The 15,638-nt window shown below is 37.9% G+C and overlaps 1 protein-coding gene across 1 annotated transcript in view; it reads left to right on the top strand.

Annotated features, from left to right (window-relative positions):
• Window positions 1-15,638, top strand: part of DIAPH3 (diaphanous related formin 3) — a gene marked incomplete at both ends in the record, with an annotated part of 206,543 nt that overhangs the window by 73,008 nt on the left and 117,897 nt on the right. Inside the window, 2 exons of the mRNA XM_082279267.1 lie at window positions 14,045-14,140; window positions 15,064-15,158. Coding sequence (XP_082135393.1) covers window positions 14,045-14,140; window positions 15,064-15,158 — 191 coding nt within the window. The remainder of the gene's footprint in view (window positions 1-14,044; window positions 14,141-15,063; window positions 15,159-15,638) is intronic.

Raw genomic sequence — 15,638 nt, 5'->3', positions numbered from 1 at the left:
AATTTCCTGGGAAACTAGAGATAAATGTAGAGGAAGTTATCCCCTGACTTCCAGAAAGGTTGAGTTTTGGGGCAGCAAAAGCAAGAGATAATGCAGCATTGACGTGATTCTTCTAGAAGAGACAGGGAACATTATCAGCACATAGCAGTTTATTAAGAGAGTTCGACATCTGAAAGATTTTTTTAACATTATTTTATAAGTAATCTTGTTAGGTTTTGTGGTGTTGTGATTTTTTGCTTGGTTAGGTTTTTTTACTATCGGTACATTATTATAACCATAGATTAGGTAGATATATAGCATTTTGTTGCAGAAAGGCATATGTATTTTGGATTTGGATTCATTGATACTTCCTTTTTCAGTTACAGCAAATCCTATTTGGAATTTTGGGTGAGACTGGAAGATTAGGGGATAGCTTTTTTCTTGCCCAAGAGAAAGAACGATATTAAGAAAACGAAGCTCTATTTTCCCTTAGCTTGCTATGGAATACAATTACACAACTCTATATACAGTTGTTTTCCTTAGTGATTTGTGCTTGATCTGAATTGTTTTGTTATATTCTTAAATATGGCACTGATCTTGCAGAGGAGTACAGTAAAGTTATCATCAGAATTTTGTAAAGGTGATTTGAGATTTGGGAGTTGTAGAAATTTTTTGTTGTTTTATTAGCATTTAAATTAATGAATGACCAGCTAAGCTTCAGTTTATATCACGTGACAATTTGATAAATAATTTTGAGCTGTGAGCTCACATATTTTGATATTTGTCATGTGTTCTGGAGAAATTTCTATCTTAGAAAATACAAGGCAACTGGGTCATCAAAGTGTAAAATACGCTAGGATTTCTTTAGTCTTGAAAGTCTTGAAAGCTGCTGGACAGGACAGGTGACTCTTAAAAATAATTGTAATTCACTGAGGCACACTCTAATCTATAGGAAAGTTCACCTCTGCACTGTTCCTGTCCAGTTGTTGTCTCAAACAATTATCAGCAAGTTATTGTTCTGGTATGAGCCGTGTCATGCTTGAAAGTGAGATGAAAAAAATTAATGAGGGTGCATAAATGCTTGTTAAGTATATACAGTTCAGTTATGCTCAGTTATGCTCTCAGCATTCTTCACTATGACTGTTGAGATTGCGGCAATGTACTCTAATGAGACCATACAAACAAATGTGCTGATAGACAGCTCTTGCTTTAGCAATAAAAAATGTTGGCTAAATTCATATTTTGTTTCAGCGTAATGCTTGAAGTGCTTGTGCACATAAGGACCTTGAATTTGACTTATACTGTGGACCATTTTTGTTTTTTTCTTATTCAATGATGCAAATCCATTTCATTGTTTTTATTAGAAACAGTTTATATGATTTTTAGTGATGATTGCAAAGGAATCGTGCATCATTTAGTGGTTATAGCAAGGGAATACTGAGGAGGTTTATTTTTTCTGGGAAAAGAAGACAGGACCTTTTCTATAAGTTAATTTCAAAAATGAAAGAGGACTTTGTTTCGTAGATTCATCAGTCCATTATCAATGATATGCAGAAACACTGAACAGGTTTTCTACAAAATTATAATCAAAGAGAGTTAGATTAAGAAAAAGGATGAAGTGTATGTCAGATTCAGCATATGAAAAGTAAAGAGAGTTGATAAAATTTTAGTTCTTTTGAGAAGATGACAGTTCTAAGCAAAATAAATATGAGCAGTTTAACCTCTGGACTGCAGTAGGATTGCCATTGTACCAATATTAATGAAAAGTTGGATTAGCTGCAGACTTGTAAAACAGGTAATTTTAAGAGGATGTGGGGAATATCGGAAAAGGGTGCGTTGGACTATGAGGCTATTAATAGAGTTTCTGAAGGATCAGTTTTGGGAATAAATATTTATTAAATAGTCTCAACGATTTGTTGCATATGTTGAGAAAAGGCTGAACTTTGTGATGGCAGGGTTTGTAAGTGTTTTCAAATTCAAGAAGGGTAGGATGTTACAGAAGCTGGATGAGTAGAAGAAAGACGCATTTGAGAACAAAGCCAAGTACTTAAGAATGATGGGTAAATTTTATGTTATTTTAAAGTCCTGTTAATTCTGAAAGAGCTTGTTCTATCCAAGTGCATTTCAAGTAATCTCAGGATATTTATACTACACGTAGGATCTACAAAATCAGAACCATAGGACTTCTTTCATACAAAACCTTTAACTGTAACTTCACTTATTTGTTTAAACAGAACTTTTCTCACATAACAGAGAAATGTCAACGTATTCAATCCCTTGTTCATGTTGCTAAATACTACTGCCTTTGCCCAACTGGTATTTACCAGCGCGCTACTGAGGCCCCAGTGTGTATGTGAAGTTTGCAGGGGGGCCAATACAGAGCACAGGATAGGAAGATAGGTAGCAAAAAAACAAAAAATTTTATCAACTCTCTAGCTTTGCGTGGCCTTGCTGGCATTCATCTGCTAATAGTGGGTTATGGAGACCTGTAGTAGCTGACTGACTACTTACAAGGTGGTGGAGTATTGGTGGTGTTTGGGAATGGAGAGTGTGAAGTGCAAGTGTATCAGAAGAAAGCAAAGAAACCTGCTGATTAAACACCTGAGAAAGAATCGGTCTGAAACAACCTAACATTTCTCCAGTCCATTCTGATGCATTTGATATTGTGTAAGAGCATGGCATAGAACTTGCCTTCACTTGTGGTCAGGGAATCAGAACTTAGTGGGAGGTGCTTATGCCTGAAATTTAACAGTGTGAACACAAACTTTGGATTAGCGCTAGAATCTGTGATTTTTACTTCAGTTTATGCCCATATGCGTGTTTATATATATGTATGTATTGGTGGTTGTTTACAAAAAAAAAAGTATATGAAGGTAAGGGAAGAAGGGCAGAACATCCTGGATTTCACAGAATTGTTTCCAGTAGGGAAGCACTGTCATTAATATGTTTACAAGTCACGCCTTGTAATGTGACTTTCAGTTCTAGTGTCCCAGACTCAAGGCAGATTAAATCACAGATGCGTAGAAGCTGCTGGTATCATCAGTTGAAGAGATTAAATGGATTTGAAATATTTAATTTAAAAAAAGCAAAGATCATGTTGTAGTGCTAAGATATTTTCTTATTCTTTTAGAAGAATGTTAGAAAGGGAAAAGAATGGTTTCAACGAGGACAAATAAGTAAAAACTAGTCATGAATAAATTTAAACTGCAGATTGCTTCCAGACAAGTAGTTCAGAGACATTTGGGCATACTTACTTTGTGAATGCCTCTTTAAGAAAAAAACCTCAATATTTTCAAGGTAGACCTAACAAAAATATGAAAAATGTATATGCTGTGCTTTGTTTTAGGAGTGACTTGAACTTTGGACCATGAGTTCCTATTTTATGTTTATTAGATGACACAGTAGTTGGTATTATTCTTGCAAAAACTTAAAAGTAAGGGATAGATTTGCATTCCTTTATCTTATCTCTCCCTCTCCCATACACCACATAAGGTAAATGTTTATAAGCAGCAGGTTTATCAGGGGTGTGTGAGGAAGAGGGTGGGTTGCAGGATGGGAAATCCACAGTGATTTGTCTGTTTTTTGGCTTGCCTCACAGATTTTCTGGCTCCCAGGGGTTGTAACAGGGAGTAAGCAGTCTCACTCTGAAGGTTCAAACCCAAGTGTTTGACCTGCAAGGCCACTGCTATTTTCAGGCTGCCATTCATCTCACGCCATCATCCTGGAGATCTAGTCACACTGACTGGTTTTATGCCAGTGTTTCATATCTTAGGTTGGTATAAGTGTCCCATCCTGATCTCCAGACATGCTTCAGGTGCTCTGAGGTATTTCAGGGGCTGGCGTGGGAATGCTATTTATTATTTCTGAGACCATTGGTCTCCTGCTGCCTTTGTAATTTGGCAGTCCACTGTTTACTGTGGCTCCTCATTCCGTTTCAGTCAGGATACACCTGCTCCTCCCTAGTAATCCCAGTTCGCTATTTTCGTCCATTTGCCCTTTCAGTTTGGAGTCCCATGTACTGCTGTTTCTTGTCACAAGTTAATGATCAGTCCTTTGTCAGGTTGGTACTGCCCCCGCCTTAGTGGTTTGTGAGGCACTGACAGTGCTATGAGGTGACAGTGGTAGCTTAGTAAGTTTTTTCCTCCCTCTTACGTCAGGTCATTCATTCCTGCCCTTGCATTACCCCATCTATTTTACTTCCATGTCTTGGGGTTTTTTTGTATAGTCACTCAAAGAATTAGGTTGAAAACCTGATCCAGTGTTTCCCTGCTGGAAATATCTTGGATTGTTTTAAGTTGATATCAGAGGTTAATAAAAGAATTAAAAAATAACATCAGAATACATAGAGTACCCTTCATAAAACTGTTCAGCAGCAGTACTTACAGATGAATAACTTATAGTGCAATGTGTTCTGCAATGAAATTACTTCTACATAATAACTAATAAAATTGTCTTTATTATGCACTGAGGTATTGTTCATCTGTAAGGATATTTAATAAAACTGATTTTGACAGCTGGGTGCTGGTAAGGCTGTACAACACTCACACAAGTGAAATAAACCCTGTAGTTTAAAGGAAGGAGATGAGATCTTGCTGGAATAATTTTTCTGTCAGAAATGCATCTCCAACCTATGTGTACATTCAGGTGATACTTGTTAACTTTACATCTTACAATAACAAAGATCAAATCAGCTATGAAAAATGTCTCTCTTATCAGTTACAGTGTACTATTCTGAGAGAAATGACCCTTAAAAACAAAGTATTAATTGAAAATGTGTAATTTTTGTTTATAATTTACATGATAGCAAATTTAATGAATTTTTTCTGTGCCGTATTTCAGTGACGGGCAAATCTGGTTCTGCTAGATGGGGGGGGTCCTGTTCTCTGTCTTTTTTGATAGTGTTTACATGGCTGTGAAGGGAAGTGGCACAACTGAAAACTAGCTTCTAGAATTCACTATACAGATAAAAATAATGTCAGGAAAATGGTGAACAGTTTCTTTCAGATGCATTGCAAGCTTCTGCTCAGCTGGGATCACAGGGTGGTGCTCTTTGAGCAACAGAACATGTCAGTTCATTGACACTGAAGGGAAGAGGCCTGACTGATGTCTTCTGCCCTGCTGCTGGTTACATGGTCTGCCCCGCAAGATGATTAAACTTGCTACTTTGATAGAAAACTTTTCTTTTCCCCTCTTAATTTTTCGGTCATTTTTGTGAGTTGAAGTTTTTAAAATACATTGATTATTATGCTGGCCTACTCATAAATTCTAGGAATATGCAAGCAAGAGAAGAGCAACGTGTGTAAGGGAAGGAATAGACTCCCATCTATTAGCAGAAGTGGTCAGCTATGTCTTCATACTGTGACTTTTGAAATCGTAGAATAGTTGGAATTGGAAGGGACCTTTAAAGGTCATCTAGTCCAACTCATCTGCAATGGGCAGGGACATCTTCAACAACATCAAATTGCTCAGAGCCACATCTGACCTGACTTTGAATGTTTCCAGGGATGATGCATCCACAACCTTTCTGGGCAACCTGTTCCAGTGTTTCCTCACCCTCACTGTAAAAAATTTCACCTATATATCAAGTCCAAATCAACTCTTGTAGGCTAAAGCCCTTGTCCTGTCACAACAGATACTAATTTCTATAAGCCCCGTTTAAGTATTCAAAAGCTGCCAGAAAGTCTCTGTTGGGGTCCCTCCCCTGCCGTGTATCCCTGGCAGAGGGGCCCTGAGGGCACAGGCACGGGGTTTCCCTGCCCCTGCTCACCCTCGTTCCCATGGGTTGGTTTGTGTTCCCTGCGCGGGCAGAAGGACCCTCGGGTCCCGTGACTGGAACAGTTCCTTGGCAGAGCCCCGGCCATGCAGCTGGGGAAATAAACATCTCTGAAACATCAAGAATCGGTCCATAGATATTTCTTTTCCACGGGCCTCGTTGTCTGATACACGTGTTGCAGTATCTGCACTGTAACAGGTCCCCCTGGAGGTTTCTCTTCTCCAAGATAAACAAGCCCAGCCCTCTCAGCCTGTATTCACAGGAGAAGTGCTCCAGCTCTCTGATTGTTTTTGTGGCTTTTCTCTGGATCTGGTCCAAGAGGTCCATGTCTTTCCTGTGCTGGGGACCCCAGAGCTGGATGCAGCACTCCAGATGGCATTTCAGCAGGGCAGAGTGGAGGGGCAGAATTACCTCCCTCAGTCTGCTGACTGTGCTGCTTTTGCTGCAGCCCAGGATATGGATGGATTTCTGGGCCACAAGTGCCCGTTGCTAGGTCAGGTCCAGTCATTCATCTACCAGCACCCCCAAGTCCTTCTCCAAAGGTGAAAAAACTTGAATTACTATATGTTCAAAGACTTCTAGTCTTTGAAACTCAAGGGCTGGAAACATCTATATTAAATTGAAAGTTAAGATTATGATGGAGCAATTTTGACAGTGTAGTGAATTAAGTTATAAAAAGGAAAAAGATTCTACTTATTCTTGTAAATAAATAATAAATACCAATGTTTTCAAAACTTGTGCAGTAATAAGAATTAAAATTAGCTTGTACATTGGACTTTGGTCCAGAAACAAGCCATGTCCAGCTTCTAGAAGCTATTTAGTGAAGTTTAAAGAGTTTTGATATCAAATAAAGTAATGAATTCTTCATTAAAAGCTTTAAAAAAATTAACTAGTAGACTCACCTGAAAAAAACCCCAGACCCTAGTTAAGGAAATACACAGACTGCAGCATATGAAACATATTTAACAGATCCTACATAAAATCTATAAGCAGCAGAAGCCACGTCTTTGAGTGACTCTTTTTCATGCAGGTTTCACTTAAGAGTACATGCTTGTATTTTAATTCTGAGGACTTCAGTAGGTTTCTGATTGTAAGTGCTTTGCTGATTTAGAGCTAAGGCGTTAAAATTTTCTTACTATTGAATTTTGAGCATGGATAAAGACTTAATAAAAATGCTATACATAAGTGTGATTTACTGCTTCATATCTGCCTTCCAAAGAGAAAAAAAAAGAGTAACACCCCTTTTTGCCTGCTTCCAAATGCTGAAGCTCAGAATTATTTCTGTTTGACCAGTAATGAATTTACCTCCAAGCTGGACTTTGGGGGGTCACCACATTGAAGCAAGAAGCACAGCTTCCATGGTCAGTAGAGGAAGCTTTAGAATAGATCAATAAAGTGGACAGTAACAGATTGCTAAGACCAGCTGGTATTCACCCTGGACTTCTAAGGGAACTGAAGGATGAAACAGCTGAGCTATGAACTGTGCTGTGTAAACTATTACTTGAACTTATGCCAACATCAGAGGAAAGGAAGCAAGGTGACAAATGTGATGACAGTTTTTAAAAAAGCTTGAATATTTACAATTGCTGAACTTGATACCACTGGTGGACATATTATAGATAATCATTGGTAAATGGCAGAATTAGTTAATAAATAAATAACTGATACACTGGCAAAATAGGTTTTTGGGAACTGTTAGGAAAGGAAAACAAAATAATAAATAAAAGTGTCACTGTGAAAGTTCAAGCTGTGCCCACATCATGCATACTTTGTGTCGTTTCCTTTCCTCTTACTAATAAAAAGTATAGTAGAGGTACAGCAAAACTGATCAAGATTATAAAAATAAAGTCTTTCTTTGTACAATGCATGATTAAGAATTGGAACTCCATGTGGAAGGACTCAATGTTTAAAATTTATTAGGTTTAAAAAGCAATTACACAAATGTGTGAAAGGACAGTCCATCCAGGATTATTAAATGAAAAGATTTTGCTCTGGAATTTGACAGCGTCTGAAAGGCATCTACTGGACACCAAATAGTGGAGGTGAACAGTTGCCATTCCAATTTAAAATCACTAATGTTGTGGTGTTTCTTGAATCAACTGTGCTTACTTCAGGTACAAGTGCACTCAGTTCTGTTACTCAGCTTTTGATGCCTTTGACAAGTAATGGATCAGCTTTGTAAGGCCCAAACAGCTAATCTTGATGGTAGGAAGCTTCCTGGTCTTTCAGGGTCCAGGCATTCTTCCTACTTCTGCTGGCTATGCTTTCTAACTTCACTTTATGCTTGTTTTTATTAAAAAAAAAGAAAGGAGGTATTTTCAATGGTATTGTAAAATGCCTTCGATCTAGTTCAGAATTTCTTTCATATTGTAAAGCAGATTGTCACAAATAACTGTGCTGGTGAACAAATCAATATGAAATGTGTAAGTGGAGCTGATGGCACCTGTGTAGTATCATGGTCTAGGTAATGGGCTTCCTGGTAGCCTTTTTTTCTTTTTTTCTTTTTTTTTTTTTTTTTCTTTTTTTTTTTTTTTTTTCTTTTGAGACTAAAGGTTTGCTTTTTTTTTTGTTGCATATCATACTATGGGATGGTAATCCATGAAGCTGTTAAAACAATCCAATCTTCAAAAGTTTCTGTCCAGTCAGTCAAAAGACACATTCTTTGTCCAGCCTTTGATTTCAACACTTTGATGAGGCCACACCCAGAATACTTTGTCCAGCTCGAGGCTCCCCAGTAAAAGAGAGACATGGACATAATGGAGTAAGTCCAACAACGGGTCATGAAGATGGTGAAGGTACTGAAGCCTCCTTCCTGTGTGGAAAAGCTGAGCAATTGTTTACCATGGAGAAGGGGAGGCTCGGGAGGGTCTTGCCAGTTTACATAAATACCTGAAGGGAGGGTGCAGAGGATGGAGTCAGACACTTCTCAGTAGTGCCCAGTGACAGGACAAGAGGAAGTGGGCATGAACTGAAACACAGATGGTTCCTCCTGAACATCACAAGCCACTTTCTTATTACTGTGAGGGAGACTGAGCATTGGCAGAGAGTGCCCACAGAGGTTTTGGCCTCTCCTTCCATCCCTGGGGATATTCAAAAGCCATCTGAATACAGTGCTGAGCACCTGGCTATAGATAGCCGTGGGTGAGTAAGGGCGTTGGACCAAATGACTTCCAGAAGTCACTTCCAACCTCAGTAGGGGTTTGTACCAAGGTACTCCACATTTTAGCCTTGAATAACTAAGTTCTGCAGGATTTGTTATTTAGCTACAACCTCATTTTCTATTAAAAATCTCTTCCTTTGTTTCCAGATAACTTCTGGGAGATACAGACTGCAGGTTTTTCAGTTGAATACCCTGATATATGGGACACAAGATACCATTTACTTTTAAGAATTAGAGTTCTATAGAGATGAAGTAGGCATCTGCTTTCATAATGACACTCGGTATAGGTACATCCTTTGAGTCCGTGACCCCAGGTTTGTTCTTTCATTTTTCAGTGAAGAGAGAATGCAAGATGACTGTTGTCCTAGCTAAGAGGCTAGGAAGATTGTAAGGTCATGTGTAATCTGTATGCTCTGTTACTTAGTGACCAAATTACTCCACTTAGTGATGAAATAACTCCACTGAATGTTCTGTGTAACGTAGTTTTCAAGTTTCACCTGAAATAGGAATTCAGACTTTTAAAAATAAATGTTCAGATCTAAATGTTTGGATATATTCCTTTTGAAGCTTGTATTTCAAGGGTATTTTGCTCTGGGTTTTTTCACAAGGATGATGTATTTTAGAAGATTTTTTTTCTTTAGCATACAGATGCACAGATGCGATTTTTCTTATAAAGATTGTGGGTAACAGATTATATCAAGGCCTGTGGCAGAAATAGAAATGTGTATTGCAATTCATGAATGTAGATTATTTCAGTGGCACCTACCAAGAATGTAATTGTTTCAGAGTTCTACAGAGTAGCTCCATAGGATCCAGTCCACAGTGTTATGAAGTGCTATTCTGTAGGCTTCCAACTGAAATATTTGTAAAACAGTCCTGTCACCACTCTTTTCAGGACCTTAATTTCCGTCAGGTCATTGCCACAGATGGAGGTAGTTGACTACATTTGAATGTGTATATGGATCTGAATTTGAAGGAGATAGTAAAAGCAATCTGTCCAGTATCTAAAACTCCTCTGAGGTATTTGTGTGTGTGTATGTTAGCAACCACATCTGTTAATTTTAGAGTCTTGTTAATAAGGATGTGGGGTGGGAAGAGGAACTGCTAAGGGTGGGGGGGTGCATTCTGTGTGTTTCAAAGTGCTCTAGCACTTTGATTCTCAGCCTGAGGGCAGAGCAGGAGCATCTGGTGAGGTACTACTGATGAAATATTGTCCAGCTCAAATGCTAGGGCCATGTGTATGTTCTGCAGTGGGACAGATTTAGCGTACAGACAGAACTTTAAAGGCTGTGTGATTTTCTGTTGAATAATAGCTTTAAAAAAATGTAATTTTGAAAAAGTTAATGGTTTAGTAAGATCAAACTTCAAGGGCCGTGAGAACTGTCTGTGTATTTTGTGATCCCCTGATTTGATTCTTCTCTCATTAGCATGGTAACATCTCACATCTATTTCCTTCAATAGTCTCCTCCTTTCTGCAGCTGCCCGCTCCCACTAGGCTGCTTTCTTTTTTTCCACTGTAAGCAGATGTTCCCATTTTCTTTCTTCTGTATACTTTCCCCTCTATTCCAGTACTCTCCACAAATGAAAATTTGACTGCTATTTTCTTTGATTTCCTTTTAGTCTAGATTCTTACTTCACCTGTTCAGATATTTCTATTCATTCCCCTCTGCTGTGGGATTTTTTCCCTTTTTTCTTGATGGAAATAGAGAATAGTTATGTTTATTGGGATTTTGGGGGCTTTTTTTTTTTGCCATGTGTCATGGTTTAGGAGCGGCACTCCCTCATTTAGTGCCTCCCTGCCACCTTCAGTGGGACATAAACGCAGAGATCATGGGTTGAGATAAAAGCAATTTGCTGGAACCAGCAGTGAGATAAGAACAGTAGCAGCAACAATATTAATAACAAAAGTTTACACAAAGAGATTGATTTGCAGGTAAAAATTGCTCACTGACTGGGACAGTGAACAAAATGGTGGACAGACCATCTGCCCCCATGTTTTTCCCCCGAGCCCAAGACAATGAAAAACATGGCAGACAGACCATCTGGTCGGGACCAGTGTTACCCCACCATTCCATTTGTTGCTTGGTCCCATGGAAGAGGAGTGCTCCCTCCTTCCCCCTCTTTTCCAGGAAGCAAGAGAGAGACCCATTTTCCTCCTCCCTGGCCATGACGTGAGATGGGATCGAATAGCACAGTGTCTTGGCCATGCCCACATGGCTCCAGCCTTCACCCCCTCATGGCTCTTGTAAAAAATTATTGGTGTCCTTGGCTGAAACCAGGACATTAGCAAAGGAGGTAAAAATTTCTAGAAGCAGTAGGAGGTATCAGAGTTTTCAGTGGGAAGCACAACAATTCAAACCAGCAAGAAAAGTAATATGCATCCTTTGCTTCTTACTGCTGCCAACTACATAAGGACATGACCTGAATTCTGCTGAAGAAGTATCATGTAAGTTTGCAGTAATTTAGTTTGTTGCATAATTGTAGAACTCTGCATACAATTCCTGCATGAGTTTCCTAGAGTAGATACGTTCTATGCTTACATGTTTTTCCTTAGTGTTGCAATGCCTTAAGTAGAGCTATGTAACATTGTGCATAACCCCCTCCTGGGTGAAAATTCCCGAGGCTATTAATAGCCACTTCATTTGCAGCATTGTTTCTTGATTTAAGTAGGGGATGAAGTGGTGCATGTTTAACTGTTAAATTTTTTTTGCATGTTTGTGTATCTCTGTATTATCTCTAAGACTTGTAATGAATAAATTTTGCTTTCTAGTGCTGGAAGAAGCAAACTTTTTTTTTTTTCTATTTCTGCCCCTATTAGTGTCCAGTTTGAGGCTGTCAGGATAAGTTTAAGCAAATTAATAAATTTAGATAATTTAACTTCTTTTTATTGTAACTAGAAATTATTTTCTTTCTTGTAAAGTTTTTGCAAAGTTCCAAGGTAGCTATAAAGCATTTTACTGTATTTTCGTTAAGGCATGAAAATTTATTGGAACCTGTGCTACAGGAATCTATAGGTCTTCTAGTGGAATCTGCAATTCTAGTGTTGACAGGACTGAGGCAACTCAAAAGTCATGTTTTTAAGAGTCACCGTTTTCAGTGTGTAGCTGAAGAAGTTAAGAAATTTGAGAGGTCTCTTAAAATGTGTAACTGCTGGAGAAAACAGTTACGTGGTTCTGGGATCTGTAGCCCCTTGACATACCCTTCTGGGTTCAGTAAGGGCTCTTTTTCCAGCGTAATCAGAAAAAGTGCACCTTTAGTGGTAACCTTCTTTTTATCCAGTAGCTTTAATGTCATTCTATTCCTTTGGAACCTGGGCTACAGAGTTCTCACATTGGTGGTGAAAACCTACTTTTGCTGTCACATGTGGAGTAAGCAGGGTGTGTAGTTTTTCCTGGTGCAGGAGAGTGCTAACCATTCTGTTGAATCTGTGCTAAAAGAATTTGAAGGCCAAGTGGTTTTGTGGGTAGAGTGGAAACAGACAAAAGAGGAGGATTGTGGCTTTGTAACCCATTTTTCAGGACCCTGGATATCAGCCCTTCTTCTAAGGACTGCTTTATGTCTTAGCTTAGTGATTTCATTTGTGCAAAATACAGGTTCCTTTCTGCACTGTGGCACATCCTCAGGAGCATCATGCTGCCTAGCAGATGTAGAGTATCAAAAGTGATTTAGAAGATGGTTCAAATTTGTGTCTCTACCTACTCAGAAGGGACTTGAATCTGTTTCTTCAGTCCCTGTGTGAGGTCTTGAAGTCCTTATCTCTTCGGTTGTATCCTAGGTAACAAAGCTCAAAGACCTCAAGAGGTCATTTAGTCTGTGTCCCAATCCTTGGCAAAATTTATTGTGCTTAGAAAAGCATTTTTTTAGAATGATGTAGCTCTTAAATATCTCTCTTAACATTTTCAGAATTAATTTCAGCTTAGGGAAATCCTCTTGATAATTCATGCTTATGTCTAGTTTTCTCAAGGATCATCACTGAGCTAGAAATTTTAATCCTATGTCTCCTTGACAGGACTTCTCATCTATATCTATCTCCTTCAGGAGTCAGTAGCACATTATATTATTGTAGCATATATTCTACTCTGAAATATTTGAAGCATGTATAACTTAATTTGGAGCAATCATACTGTAAAAGCTTGGAAACTAATTTCATTTGTGAAACAGTATACAGAATTAGATAAACAGTAGCAATACATTTGGTAAATAACATTTGACAGTGAAGATTTGTTCTGGGGGGAGGAAGAAGGAGAAGTTAAAAAAGGAGTACAACGAGATTGTATTTAAGGAAAGATTTGTGTGGTTTTTGCTTCTTAGTTTGTTTGCATAATAATTGCTACTAATACCTTATCAAGCGTATGTTGTTATTTTAAGTGAAATTCTTATGACAATGTGTGAATAATGAGAAATAAGTTCAGCTTACACAGTGTATTCGGGAGATCCTATCTGTATGAATTATTTTCTGAAAAGAAAGAATAAGCCAAAATCTCCAGCATTGTTAATATATGTTTATAAAATCACTTTTTCTTTGTGGTATTTTTAATAATGTGATTCCATCACATATTTAAAAATACATCTTTTTGAGGGGGGAAGGAAAATACATCTATATATCTATATCTCTTTATGCTGTATAGGTATATAACAACTTGTCTATATTCTAAGGTAATGTTTATTTTTTAGTAAGCCAGTGACTTTTGATAATTTTAGTGCATATAGTTAGACAAAAGCAATCACAAAAATAGATAAATGTCTCAGTGTTGAGACGTATTGCCATGTTTTTTAAGATTTTTTATTGTTAAAATATAGTTCATAGTCCTAGCCTGGCCAGGTTAACTGGAGCATGTTGCATGATATTTTAAATATGACTGAATTTGTACAATTAACATTAGCATGTTTATTCATGTCATATGTATTAAAAAAAAAAATCTAGAAGGCTAACAAGCTGACAAATTTGACTGAAGAGCAAAAGTCTTGGAATACAAGCAATACATGCAAAACCTCTCTATATTTTGTCTGTTTTCTATCATATTTTCTCTGTAAATTGACTATGCTTGATAGCAAATACGCTTTCTGAATTCATGAATGTTTTTCTAAATATTAAGAATTAACCGTGATTATATTTGTGTTTACTTTGTCAGCAAAAAGAGAGGAGGAGGATTTTGAAGAAAAAAAATCCATTAAGAAGCGAATCAAAGAATTAAAAGTTTTGGATCCTAAGATTGCACAGAATCTGTGTAAGTAGATACTGGTTTTTTTTTTCCCCCAGAAAGTAATATACAAATGTTCCATAAAAGTGTCTTTCTCTGTTGTCTGATTGCCAGGTAACCACTTCTTGTTTAAAATGTGTTTAAATATGTGGATGTTGTTTTTAAGCCCAAGCATGTGAGTTGATACAGCCGAAGCACTTAAGCAGACCCCAGAAGCAGTTAAAGATTATTCCTGTTCAAGGCTGTATATATTGACGTGCAAGCATACAGCTATGTATCTAATCTGTTTGTATGTCCAATATGTTAATCAAGGAATACTGGCTACCCCCCTTCCCCTGAATTTCCCCAAAAAGAAGGATGATAATGTGTGCAGGATGTCTGGCCATCTCATGAACTTTATAGAAAGTAGGCCATACTTGGTACTATGGAATAGTATGCAAAAAAAGAAGATAAAGTTTTGGTGGACAGAAGTGCTAGGAAGAATAGATTCCTAAATGCCATCAGAGATTAAATAAGAAATAATTGGATTATGGTGAATAAATAAAGAGTGCTTATAGGAGCATTTTGTTTTCTGGTTCTGTGGTTTTGGTTTGTCATGGTGCTTCTTCAAGGGAAAGCTCTGACAAGACTGTTGAAAAAAGTTGTAATTGTCACCTCAGCACAAAATACTGTAATAGCAGTGATTCTTCTGCAGAGTAGACTTGTCTCTGATCACTTACGGAGGTCTTCTGTGATGCTGGATGTTGTACATAACAAATGGATATGGAGAAGGCTGGAATTGAAAGAGAACAGTAATTAAAAATACATTAAAAATTATCTCTTACCTATATTACTTGACATAGGCTTTGTTAATCTGAAGATGGTATGACCTGTTTTGCTGCTGTTTTTTAAGTAGAAGCGAGATAGTTGTTGTCTTGCTTTCTTCATTATTTGTGGAATCTTTGTTTTAGCAATTTTCCTTGGATCTTTCCGAGTGCCTTATGAAGAGATCAAAATGATGATATTGGAAGTAGATGAAATGCAGCTCTCAGAGTCCATGATTCAGGTAACAAAAATGACACTTAAGATCCCAATATTTCAAGAGAAGCTTCTCAGTAAATAGAAACCTGTAGCTAAAAAAGCCTCTTAATGTTAACTTTTGGCTAATGAATCACTGCAAGAATCCTCTTGTCCTATGAACTGTAGATTTTTTTAAAAATTGTAATGCTAATATTTTTACGAAAGTAACTTGTGTTGTTTTTGACTGGGATTAAGTTTTTTCACTGTGGCTGGTGCGGGGCTGTGTTTTGGATTTGTACTGAACACAGGGTTGATAATACAGAGATGTTTTTGTTAATACTAGCAGGGCTAACACAGAGCCAAGGCCTTTTCTTCTGTTTATACTGCCCCGCTAGTGAGGGAGCTAAGGGTGCCTGGGAGGTTGGGAGGGGACACAGACAGGTGACCCAAACCAACCAAAGGGACATTCCAGACTGTATGGCGTCATGATAAGTATATAAGCTGGGGGGAAGAAGAAGGAAGTGGG

Source organism: Coloeus monedula, assembly GCF_965178545.1.
Source record: "Coloeus monedula genome assembly, chromosome: 3".
Taxonomy (NCBI): domain Eukaryota; kingdom Metazoa; phylum Chordata; class Aves; order Passeriformes; family Corvidae; genus Coloeus; species Coloeus monedula.
Note: the sequence above shows the minus strand (reverse complement) of the source record. Positions and strands in the feature narration are given on the sequence as shown.